Genomic DNA, 13,516 nt, shown 5'->3' with positions numbered 1-13,516 from the left:
AGGTTGGAAACCCCGGTGGCGTACTGGTTAAGAGCTATGGCTGATAACCAAAAGGTCAGCAGTTTGAATCCACTTGGCTCCTTGGAAAAACTATGGGGCAGTTCTACTCTGTCCTATAGGGTAACTATGAGTCGAAATTGACTCAACGGCAATGTTTTTTTTTTTTTTTTTTCAATTTTAATACAGGTTGGAGCTTACATAGTTGTTTTATTTTTTAACTATCTAATTGAAACATGGGTTTTCCAAGTCATTTATGAGAACTCTCTCATTTTTGCCATCCTCACTGGGTAATTGTAAACAAGAACAACAACAAAAAAAAATCAATGTGATAGGAAAAATGAAAAAAAAAAAAACTGAGCAAGCAAGAAAGCATAATTATCAGTGCTATTAATATAAAAAAGCTTCTTAGCAATCCCAATTCTAACACTTGTCAGCTGTGTGACTCTGAAAGGTCACAGTCACATAAGTCTTATTTTCCTTACCTACAAAATGAAAATAATTGTAACAGTCTTTGTAAACATTTTTTAACAGGTTGCTGTGTAGCTCAAATATAACAACACAGAGATAACTTGGAGAACTGTAAAGCACTAAGCCAAAGCAAGGTCTTATTTTTCACAGGCTCAGAGTTCTTGACACCTATAAGCCGTGCCATTCACCTCCTTCTTTAAAGCTTTCCAGATCTTTAGCTTTGGATCTCTGTCAAAACTCACTAACGCGTTAGTCCCTTCCACGCAACAGGCGTGCTCCAGAGTGCAGCCTCTTCCACAGCTGTGGAACCGAACTCATTCTTTACTCCTCCCTGTTCTTCCAAACTATTCTAAAACTTTTTTTTTTTTTTTACCTTAATACCATAAAGGAGCCGTTGCTAGGTCTGGGGCTAGTCCAGTCTCTCATTTCTATTTATTTTACATTTTACACCCTGACAAGAATTCATCTCTCTGTCTCTCTTCGCTGTGGCTTCTTATTAAAACCAAACCAAACCCAGTGCCGTCAAGTTGATTCCGACTCATAGGGACCCTATAGGACAGAGTAGAACTGCCCCATAGAGTTTCCAAGGAGTGCCTGGCAGATTCCAACTGCAGACCCTTTGGTTAGCAGCGGTAGCATTTGACCACTATGCCACCAGGGTTTCCGACTTGTTATTATTTAACCCCAAATAAAATAGCCACATTGATCTATCAACTTTGCCATGACTTCAAGCTGTTTTTTTTTTTTTTTTTCCTTTTGAACATGCTTTGGAAGCCACAATCCATTATCCTAGAATTTTATTTTATTTTTCCATGCTTGGAACCCTGAATTTCAGAGCTTGGGAAGATGATAACTCAGTTTCCAGAGTTGCAGTAGGAACCCAAGTATCAGTATATGTATATATATAAAGATATATATACATGCATAATTCAGACTACTGAGTCTAAAATTTGACAAATACACAGCATGGAATTCCTTGAACAAATAATAACTTATTATCAACATCCTTGTGAATATTGATTATTTTGAAATTACTTGGAGCCAGACATTTCACATATTTTTTTCATTAATTCTTATATATATACATATTTTTTTAACTAGATTTTATGTTTTAATTTTTGAGATGAAAAATATTTGGTGCGGTTAGGTGACTTGCTCAAGATGACCCGGGTCATGGACATGACAGGCTTCTTTCTACTGCACCAAGTGCCCAGAGCATGACAAATAAGGCATCATACACGAAAACAAACACAGCCCTGATGATACTTAGATGTCCTTCTATCTGGCAAAAGAGATGCAAGTATTTTGTAAATCAGTATCTTTTATGTGCATGTACTTTTATATACATCTTTTAGATGTACTCATACATCTATTCCATAGGAGAGCACTGTGGCAGTCTGCTTCCCTAAAGATTACAGCCTTGGAAACCCCATGGGGCAGTTCTATGCTGTCCTATAGGGTTGCTATGCATCGGAATCGACTTGACAGCAATGGGTTTGGTTTGGTTGGTGTCTTGGTTATTTAGTACTGCCATAACAGAAATGCCACAAGTGGATGGCTTTAACAAGCAGGAATTTATTCTCTCACAGTCTAGGAATCTAGAAGTCTCAATTCAGGGTGCTAGTTCCAGGGGAAAGCTTTCTATCTCTGTCGGGTTTTGGAGAAGGTCCTTGTCATCAATCTTCCGCAGTGGGGGAGCTTCTCAGTACAGGGACCACAGGTACTGGCTCTTGTTTCTCGGTGGTATGAGGTCCCCATGTCCCTCTGCTCACCTCTCTTTTTTATATCTCAAAGGAGATTGGCTTAAGAGACAGCCCAATTTTGTACACTGAGTCCGTCCTTATTAACATAACTGCCGCTAATCCCATCTCATTAACATCATAGAGACAGGATTTACAACACAAAGGAAAATCACATCGGATGACAAAATGGAGGACAATAACACAATATCCAAAATCATGGCCTAGCCAAGTTGACAGACATTTTTGGGGGACACAATTCAGTCCATGGCAGTTGGTAAGTACCTCTTTTTATGTGTTAGGTCGAATCGTATGGAATTGCTGTTACTGTAGATCAATACTCTTATTTCAAAATTCAAATTTGGTCCCATTTTGGCAAGCAATATTTTACTATGGATGATAGTAACTTTCCTCTTTTAACTTTTTGTCATTTCATCTGGTTGCAATTGCATTGGGTGACAATTAGTAAAGCACCTGAGAATTTGTAAAATGGTACATACTAGGCTGAGAAAACTGACTTGGTATAAAACTGTTTTGCCTTAATTTGCATTTCATATTTCTTAAAAGAAACCTAGATTATGCTAGGAAGAAACGTGTAATGGGTTCTTATCAGATTTCTTCTTCAATTCCTGATCATTTCCAAAGTGGATGGATAATTGTTCCTCTGAAACACCTCACTAGTTACTGTATGGTATGTGATCTGTCCTGCTAAAAAGATTAACATTTTTCTTCTTGTGTAAAATAGGGACGTTATGTGCTGTGCAATTATGCATACGAGATTTATGGCAAGGGCATAAGAAAAATTGTGGTTACCAGAAGGTAAAATAGTTAAGTACCATATAAACATTGAGCTGAATATACAGAATAATTTATCAATACATATAATTATTTTCTTTTATGGAATAAATGCCAAATACACATTTATTTGACTGAAAATATCTCACTGCTTTTTGGAAGTAAATCGACAAAGTGTTAAACATTTGCTTAAAATGAATGATGGCTTTTCAGTACAGCATGTGGGGAGCAGCCCCACACCTTTTAAGGTCATGACTCTAATGTAACATAAAGGCTTCCCCCGCTATACTATCATAAATGGAAAAATGCCACAGTCTGAGAGCTGTCTGGGAATTCAGCCAAAGAAAGAAGAGGGTTGCAAAAACTCTGGGGACTTGAAAGAAAAGTGGCTGGCATTAGCTCGGCCTTCACTTTAAACTAAAATTAAAACAATAGCCAGACAGGTACAGTAACCTCTCTTTTAAGGAAAGAATAGAATGCCCCTATAGTCGTGTCAAGTGGAACAATTTGGTCCTGAACCAAGTTATGCAGCTGTTCCTCAGAAAAATGGCAAAGTCTTCCATCCTAAGCAGGCAAATAAGGCATGATTGTTCATAAACAGTCACTAGGGCCCTCGGATTTAGAAGAAGCAAAACAATATTAGCATACGGGAGGGCAGCTTAGGCACTGGAGTCTCTGTCCAAGTTGAGCCACTCTGGCAATTTGTGATCGATACAAAAGATAATGTGCTATTTTGTCTACTAACTATATTTTGTTGACTATGCCTAATAACCACGATTGACGCTTTCTTATAGGAAATCATATGCTGGTCAAGTACTTAAAAAAATCGAGGCTTTGTCGTGGATTACAGATATTATTAGAGACAGCTACAAGATACGAAGGAATCATGCACCTATCATCCATCTTTGATACTCACACGTTCATTAAAGGTAGATCAGGTAAACAGTAGTGTTCTGGAAAGGAGTCCCTGAGGGGCACAAATGGCTAAGCGTTCAGCTACAAGTCAAAAGGTTGGCAGGTGGAACAGGCCCAGAGACACCTCAGAAAACAGGGCTGGCAATCTGCTTCCAAAAGGTCACAGCCTTAAAAACCCTAAGGAGCAGTTTTATTCTGTGCACATGGCATTGCCATGAGTCACAACAGTGTTCAGAAGCCAAGCAGAAGCCAAGCCATAGTGCTGCTTCGCAGAGTGCCAAAATAACAAAATGGGGAACCAGGTGCAATGGCTGCAATGGAATGGAGCAAACTTTTGGCAGTGATTACCAGAGTGTCCCACTGGGTATATGTGATATCACATACTTACTTTAACTTTCGTATTTTACAGTCTTTCTCGATTCTTTTTTAAAACTGCTTCTCTTTTATGTTTCATTTAGGAGAGAATTAACCAGTAAGGAAGGTAAACCCATGTGAAACTGTGCACAACAGATTAGTAAGTAAACACAAGTAAACTGTATGTACATTACTTATTGGGTAATCTGTCTCTGGTTTCATTTTCAAACGCCTGTTTCAAATAAATTTCTTTTGGCATCCCTCTTCCATATTTTCTGATTCATTTTCTGAAATGGGTGGCCTTCCCATTATCTTCACGTACCCACCATCTACTAACTTCCTGATTAATCCATTCCAATTTGCCTTCTGTTGTCTTCACTTTTGTGAGAATGCTTTTTTTTACAATCAGTAAGATTCCCTTCTGGGAAAATCCAAAGGTTTGTTCCAGTCTTTCCATGTTTTTTTTTGTCCTCTCTGACTCATCTGACACTGTCAGAGATAGAAAAAAAACTAAAGAGGGGCTAGAGGTTAGGCTGTCTTTAAAGAGGTTAACGTCTTCATCTATTGGTGAGGTGGAAACACGGTTACTTTGAAAATACAGAAGAGTTGATTTCGAGATGATTAGGAAGGATGTAAAAGAATCAATGGTCTAAAGGAAGGAAAGAATCATGTTGACTATAACTTTAATGTGAATATCCTGGTTGTCTTGGGAAAGAATATGGTAACAAGAATCAGATAAGGATACAATTCAAAAGAATAAGTTAATATGCATTTACTGGTGGACAATACTATATAGAACACAATATTGGGATCAATAAGGATACAGACAGAATATGATTCTATTTTTATCCCTTATGGAACTTGTGAGTTAATTGTCAGAACATACTATTTTAATTAGAGGCTGGTTTATATGTCAATAAAGTCATATTAGAAATGGTCAATGTAGTATGAAGCTGACAAGTTTCAGGAGAAAGCATAAATATAGAAGAAAGTCTGGTAAAAGAAGGTGGCAACAGTAAAATACATCATGAGGCTACCTACTTTATTTCCTCAAAGCATCCAAGAGTTCAGCTTCAGTGCTGAAAATTATTGCTTGTTTTTTGTGGCAAAAGTAGGGCCCATTCTAGATTTTCAAAAGTACTTTAGGCTAATACAAGAGGCAAATGAAGTATTAGACAATAGTCAAAAGAGTCTAAGCTTTGGGCAATAAGTGAACTGAATTCAAATACTGAGTTATTTAAAAACTGCATGAATCAGGGAAATTTGGTTTACATCATCGAGCTTTAATTTCCTCTTCTGTAAAACAGGGGCTCTTATTTTATTCACTGATCTGCAAAATGATGTTAATCGGGATCCTTTTGAGAAAGGTGATATTGTCTATTTCTAAGGTTTCTGACCTTCTTACACTTAAATGAAATTCTTTTCAATCATCTTCAGTGCAAAGGATTATTAACCACATCAAACTTATTTCCAGGTGACTGAAATACAGAAACCCTATGATAAAAATAAGGTACACCTATTTAATCATATCTGAGCTGAGTGATATGGACTACTTAAATACCTAATTACACAGTCTTCACAATTTAATTATTCACATAAATGAAATAATACCTCAGATACTGTTGGCAGTGGTCATGAAATCAAACAGATCACTGATAGGCAATTGGGATGCTATTTTTGCAGAGATATAATTACTTTCAAGTGTTCTATACATCATATTTCCCACCTTCACCTCATTTAATTGCTTAAGTTGTACACATATTTCAAAAGGTAAAACAAAACAAAGGAAAGCAAAAACTTACATTTGGACAGATGTGAAGGAGAGAAGAAAGAAAAAAAAACTTGTTTGCTATGTCCTGATACTAATCATGTTCCTTCAATTCCCCATATACTGACCCTTGACATTGTTAGCAGTGAGGTAAGAGCAAAATAGAGAAGAGGAAGAGAACTAGTTGGAAAAGTATAAATGAGAGCAATAATAAGGAAGGGAAATGAGAATGGAGATGGAAGGAAAAGTTAGGAAGGATGTCTGGTGTTAGATACTGTATTAGTTTCGCAGGGATGCTGTAACAAAATAGTACAAGGTAGGTGGCTTACAAGAACAAAAATTTATTGTCTTACAGTTCTGGGGGCTGGGAGTCTAAGATCAGGGTGTCGGCCATGTTGAATTCCTCTAAGATTTTGAGGGAGAACCTGTTCCATGCTCCTCTCTTCAAAGTATTCCTTCATTTGAAGTTGCAACACCACATAGCATTCTTCTTCTATCTCTGTGTATTTTTCCTCTTTATAAGGACACCAGCCATATTGGTTTAAAATCCACCTTACTCCAGTATGACCTCATATTACCCTAACTGATAATGTCTTCAACAACCTGATTTCCAAATAGGATCCCATTTATATGTACAGTGGTTAGAATTTCAAAATATCATTATGAGAGATACAATTCATTCTGTAAAAGTCCTCTCTCTGGCCCCCAAATATCATGCCCTTCCCATATGCAAAATATATTCACCCCATTTCAGCATCCCCAAAAGTCTTAAACCATTCCAACATCAACTCTAAGTCCAAAATCTCATCTAATATGTCATTTAAGTCAGGTAAGGGTAAGACTTTTGGTATGTATGGTCATCCTGGGTCAAAATTCATCTCTATCTGTGTACTTAAGAAACCTAGAACACAAATTATCTGCTTCTAAAATACAATGGTGGGACAAGCATAGGGTAAACATTTCCACCCCAACAATGAAATTAGAAGGAAAAAAAGGACCACAGGTCCCAAGCATGTCCAAAACCCAGAAGGATAATTTTTAGTTGATTTCAAGGCTTAAAAATTATCCTCTCTCCTCTGGTCCTATCTAGACAGTAGCATCACCTTCTCAGGCCTACCTGGAGGAGGGTCTATCCTGGCCCACCAGCACAACAGCCCCCACTCCCTGGAATCAAGAAAGCAGCAGCCCTGCCCCTGGACCCTGCTGGAAGCCCTACTGGCCTTTGAACCACTTTTGGGATAATCTTTTCCTTTTCTTAAAGGACAATCAATATTCACAATAAAGCAGCTTCTACTACCCTTTCCTACATGTAGAATACGGGGAACTGGACAGCTTTCCTTCATGTCATTCTACTTTGTGCTCTTAGTTTAAGCTGACAGCCTTTCTGATGAAACGGTTGATTGGATACATAAATCTCATGCTTCCATGCTTAACCTCCTTAGAAAATGGCTTTAAAGCCATACTTTTGGTGTCTTCTTTATAGCACACTTTCTCAATTTTTACAATATGGATAGTCTGAGTATTTTCCAAATCTTCTAGTTCTGGTTTCTTTCTCCTTAACACTTCATTCTTCCTTTCATCCTTCTCTTGTTCATGATGATACATGTATTCTTTAAGAAAGTAAAAACTTTTTCTACAGTTCTCATTACTTCTCTCTGAGCCCTCATCGTAATTACCTTTAACGTCCATGATTCTATCATTGGTTTCTGCAAGGCAATCTAGGCTTTTACTATCAGGCACATAAAAATCTTCTAGCCTCTACCCATTACTGAATTCCAAAGTCATTTCCACATTTTAGGTATTTTGTACAGTTCCCAGTACCTAAAATACGGATTAGTTTCCTATGTCTGCCATACCAAAGTACCACAAAGTGTGTGGCTTATAAAAACAGAAATTTGTTTTTATACAGCTCTGGAGGCTAGGAGTCCAAGTTCGGGGTGTCAGCTATGTTGAAAAACTCCAAGGCTTTGCGGGAGAATCTGTTGCAGGTCCCTCTTTTGGCTTCTAGTAGTTCCAACCATTCTTTCATTTGCATTCTCAACACCACATGACTTCCTTTTTCTCTCTCTGTGTATTTTCCCCTCTTAAAAAGGACTCCAGTCACATAGGATTAGGACCACACTCTACTCCAGTATGATCTTGTGTCTTACTCATACTCATGTCATGACAACAGACACAAAAAATCAGGAGTAAAGATGAAGATGTAATTTTGGCGAAAGCTGAGTAACATACTATTGCGGCCAAAAGCCTTTGTTGAAGCTGTACTGCTGAAAAGCGCTTGTCACATCTAGATAGCATATTGCCACAGAAAAATGTTTTCTAGAAGTAATTCAAACTTATCAGAAGGTAAGAACTGTGAAAGTGAATTGAACAGGCTATAGGTAGTAAAGCCACTAAAAAAAGTTTGCTCCTTTTGAGATTTAAAAATGTCTTAAAATATTTTTTTAATAGAAAACAAGGAAATAATTTATAAAAAAAATTTATAAATTTATAAAATACTCTTTAAATCAGCATGTGTGTGTGTATGTAGTATATAAGTAATAGAAGAAAGGAGAATTTTAGAATACTGAAACTATGATGAAGAAGGTGTGATTCGCTTAGTGTGGTAGAGTGTAATGCTATGTAAGTTTAAAAAGTTAAAATTTCAGGCCTCTCAGCTTACAAATTCTGTAAGAAAAATTCCTCATGGGATAATATGAAACCTACATCTAAATGTTTCCAATCTCATTGGGAGCAAATTTTTAGTAAATTAACCTGGTTTGCACAGAATCCCACATAATTATATACAGATTAAAAAAAAAAAATTTTTTTAATTATATTCAGAGTACAATCAAATTACACTTATTAAAATTTAAACAAAATGCAAATAAGTTGGAGGTTTTTCTTTTTAAATCAGATAACTTAGTTAAAGTTAGATCTAGAAGCTTACCATATTTAAATGACATACTGCTTTCAAATATTTTGAATACTTCGTATTTGGAGATTTATGTTTTGTATAAAAAATAGGTGTTCTATGAGGTAGCTGTAAATTAGTAGTGTTACAAAATAAAATTTTAGAGTTGAAGTATAATAATAAAACCATTTCACAATTGCAAACATTAAGCCTGTCACCCGCTTCACTCACGTTGCTTCCAAGCAGGTCACGTTCACAGATTATGGCTCATGAATGCTACATAAGAAACGTAGATTTGATTTCCCTTATTGTAAAAGCGATTTCCCGTGTAACATTAAGAATTGTATATATTTTGGGTATGCTTTAATATAGCCAAAGTTTTTCATGAGATAACTAAGTTCAGCAATGTGTAACTTCTATCAGGCTGATGATATAAACAGTGACTGATTAAGCCTATATGCCTTCAGGCTGAAATATCTTGCTGGGGGGAAAACAAAGGCAAGGGAAGGAGGAAATCACAGCTGGAAACCTTCCCAGAAACTTCACTAGATGACAAAGTAAAAGACCAATTTTGCACAGACACTTAATGAAGACATGGTTCAGGGGTTTTTCTGTTCTGGAGATCACTTTGCCCACCAAGAAAAGACAAAAACAGTGGATTTCTGCAGTTAAAACCTGCAATCAAAGCAGGACAGAGAAAACACTGAAAATCTTTATAGCTCATTAAATCACTTACAGTGGTTTTCCTTTGGATTCACAAGTCAAAATTAAAGATTGTCCTTCTTGTGGAAAAGGAGTGGATGGTATAATCTTAACTGATGGTGTATCTAGAAAAAACAAAAAAGAATATTAAGAAAGGTCATCAAATATATATATAAATATTTTTAATAACTGTATTCCATGCTATTTTTATTAATAATTGGATACATTTAGAAAGGATTTCTCAGGTTTGGTGAAACAGGTTACATAATTTTAAGAAGCTAGCACCCTGTTCACACAAAGCTAACAAAAATACCTGAACAACTTATGAGTACCACTGTTGTATTATGGCTGAAATCTGAGTTAAAAGTAAAGTTGCAAAAAGTGGTTCACAGGAATATCAAGCATTTCATACAATTCTTTCTTCAACTACTTATACATGGCTACGAATACTGTTATTATGGACTGAATGCCTTTACGTGCATTTGAAAAACAAATTTCCATTGTTGCATGAATACCTGAAACTCACAATAAGAAACTCACGATGAACTCAAGATCAAGCACAAGCATTACAGAGAATCTTTCCGGAAATGCAGTAGTGCAGCGCTTAGCACATGCTACTTCCTCTAAAGTACAGTTAGCAAATCATTTGAAATGGCTATTTAGAATCTTAATAAAAGTTAAAATTTTCTTATATATGCTACAACATCATTATTCTAAAAGTATGTCCACTTAACAATAAAATCATCACTAGTAGGAGAGTATTCAAGACTAGTTTAAGACATTTATATTTATACTTTTCAGGCCATGTAATATTCTTGAATCAACACAAAGATAACGTATTTCATAGAAGAAATGGAAAATAAGGTAAAGTAAAGCAACAATGTGTTGTTATTGTTGTTCGTGGCCGTAGAGTCCATTCAGACTCATGGCAACCCCATGTATGAAACTGCTCCATGGAGTTTTTAAGGCTGTGACCTTTTGGAAGCAGATCACCAGGCCTGTCTTTCGAGGAGCCTCTGGGTGAATTCAAACTGCCAACTTTTCCGCTAGTAGTCGAGCACTTAGCCATTTGTGCCACCCAAGCACAAAATGTAAACAAGCTAGTGTCTTTATGGGACTTTGCTAGTCCTAGCATTACATGTCACATAGTCAACATGGTACCACTTTCTTCTCTTATATCCACATTCTCTAACCAGTTGCTATTGGTTCAGTTCTGACTAATGATGACTCTTTGTGTGTCAGAATAGAACTGTACAGCATTGCATATTCAACGGCTGATTTTTCAGAAGTAGGTTGACAGTCCTTTCTTCCAAGGCACCCCTGGGTGTACTCGAACCTCTGACCTTGTGGTTAGTAATTTAAGCATTTGCACTACCCAGGGACTCCCACATTCTTTAAGATGAACAAAATATCCTCTGGACTCCAGGTAATCACAATTATTTTAACCCTTCCCTCAGTCATGACAAAAAAATTGGACTCCCTTGAGCTTACACTGGCTCTCCGACTCTGAAGCCATTAAAATAAGTACCTGTCAATTCAGTAATCTTAGTTATCTTATTTAAAAAATATATATATAATTCATATTTGTCATATATGGGACAATATATGATAATTATGATCCTGTGGAAGGCATCATACAACATTTATAAACTGTTCTTTTCAAATATATTCGTTCTCAATCCTTAAACAAAAATTCATTCAAAACAATCAACAATAATATCCTGGTTATAAATAGGCATCTCATACACAATCATGGTAAATAATTGTGGTATAAAATAGCTCAGGAAAAAAATTAATTTGAAGACATATGACATATTCATTATATATTTGAACTTATACAAAAAAATTGAATAAAACATTTAAATAAGCTTTATTAACTTTTCTATTATCATCATACATTTATGGAGTCAGTTGTTAGCTGAGATAATCAAATAACTTAATCTCCAAAGCAGGACACTTTTGGACATGAAAGGGACAACGTTAGTAATTATGCAGGTTAACAGATGTGAACTAGAACGTTTCAGGGCAATCTGAAGCCTATGGTCTTTGGATCTTTGACCAAAGATTCATATAGTCCCTTGACATATTAGAAAATGAAACTTCATTCTCAAGCATAAAGGAGAGAGAAGTAATGTCAGAAAGGGTAATTTTGGGAAAGAGAGTATTTAAGTCCAACATGGTCTGTCCCCTGATGTCCTTTTGCCTTCTAACACACTCTTTCACTCTTTAGATTTCAGGCAATTAGATTTTCTATTAGGTCCATAAAGTAAGTTGTGTTCCACGTTGCTTTACACACATTCTGTCTGAAATTCTCTATTTTTGAGGGCCCTTTGCTTGTTTGACACCTCAAATATCTTTGATGAGAGTAATCAACCATTACTCTCAAAGGTGGTCAGATATCTCTACTGTATGTTCCCTGTTCACCCTTGTGTAATTTGTTAAAAATCACTGCTATATCCCCAGAATCTTGCATAGTGCTTTATACAAAGTACGTGCTTCATACACTTGTGAAGTGAATGAAGACAATAAAATTATTCATAGATCTTCTTCTCATCAGTTTGGAACACCAATACCTAAAATATTTAAATAATGCTTACTTGAAATATTTTTGGTACCTGTTGCAAAGAAAATTAATCTTAAATATCCATGTCACAAACCTTAGATTGACTTTTACTCTCAGCTCACATTTCATTTAAATGTCTATTGCTGATTCTGTTCCTGGTACATGTTTTCTTCATTAGAGAACGTTAGGTAACAGCTTTCCACGATTATAAAAATGGCAATTTTTTTTTTCTTGATATAAGCATCACATTTGTAAATGACTTTTCTCTCATCATCTGATTTAGGCAGGGAAAGTGCTCAATTGTGAAAACAGTTAACTATTCAGCCAAATTCTGTTGATAGCTCCATGAAATGTCAATATTCCTCTTCAAATATGATATGCCAGCAATTAATAGGAAAGAAATTATTAAAATTTGCATTTTTATGGGGGGTAAATAATTATTATTTCAGCCTTAATTTTTTCTCAAATAATTTTTAAATAAAACTATTTTTTTTAATAAAAGGAAGTGATTTGGCCTCTGACGAAGTTTCACTTAACAATAAAGAATCTCTGCCACTGCTATTCCTATTTTATGTCGATCAGTTCCTTTATTGTGTCCATAGGGAGTTAACCAAGCACTGTTAAGGTAAAAATATGTTGGCCAAATGTCAATGACATTCTGTAAATAATACTTTTTAATTAGTTTAGAACTCATACTTTTCAGTTATCTCAGCCAACAAAAAGAAAAAAGACCCAAAAAAGAAAACAGCATTGTAGTCATTTAGAAAACTGACAATGTTGAGAGCCTTTAATTTCCAAGATTTCTTCAAAATATTTATTTCAATAAGTGAAAACTCATATAAACATATTTATCTGGTATTACGTATATATATCAAAATGAATGCAGAATTTTTCAGCAATAGTACAATAGATAACAGGATAATTTGATAAAATAATCTCAAATCTATGCACATATTATGCTATAGGCAGCCCTGGCTGTGCAGCAGTTAAAGTGCTTGGCTGTTAACCAAAAGGTAGGTGGATCAAACCCACCAGCCACTCTGCAGCAGAAAGATGTGGCAGTCAGCTTCTGTAAAGATTTATATCCTTGGAAGCCCTCTGCTACAGTTCTGCTCCATCCTATATGGCCACTATGAGTCTGAGTCATCTCGATGGCAAGGGGTTTGTTTTTGGCAGTAGATTTTCAATGTTTTTATTAGCTCGGCTATGAATACGAAAGAGAAAGTAAATACTGCATTATCCAAAATTTTCATTGCATGCCTTTGCCGAGTTATTAAAAATCATAAAAAGTTTAATTTCTATGTTTATATTTGTTATTG

At 35.8% G+C, this 13,516-nt stretch overlaps 1 protein-coding gene across 3 annotated transcripts in view; it reads right to left on the bottom strand.

Annotated features, from left to right (window-relative positions):
- CADM2 (cell adhesion molecule 2) overlaps positions 1-13,516 on the bottom strand; it is a 1,167,413-nt gene that overhangs the window by 109,905 nt on the left and 1,043,992 nt on the right. For all 3 annotated transcript variants that reach the window (XM_049858640.1, XM_049858642.1, XM_049858641.1), the window contains one exon: positions 9,669-9,759. In XM_049858640.1, the coding sequence (XP_049714597.1) occupies positions 9,669-9,759 (91 nt within the window). The remainder of the gene's footprint in view (positions 1-9,668; positions 9,760-13,516) is intronic.

This window comes from Elephas maximus, chromosome 18, assembly GCF_024166365.1.
Source record: "Elephas maximus indicus isolate mEleMax1 chromosome 18, mEleMax1 primary haplotype, whole genome shotgun sequence".
In the NCBI taxonomy this organism is placed as follows: Eukaryota; Metazoa; Chordata; class Mammalia; order Proboscidea; family Elephantidae; genus Elephas; species Elephas maximus.
Note: the sequence above shows the minus strand (reverse complement) of the source record. Positions and strands in the feature narration are given on the sequence as shown.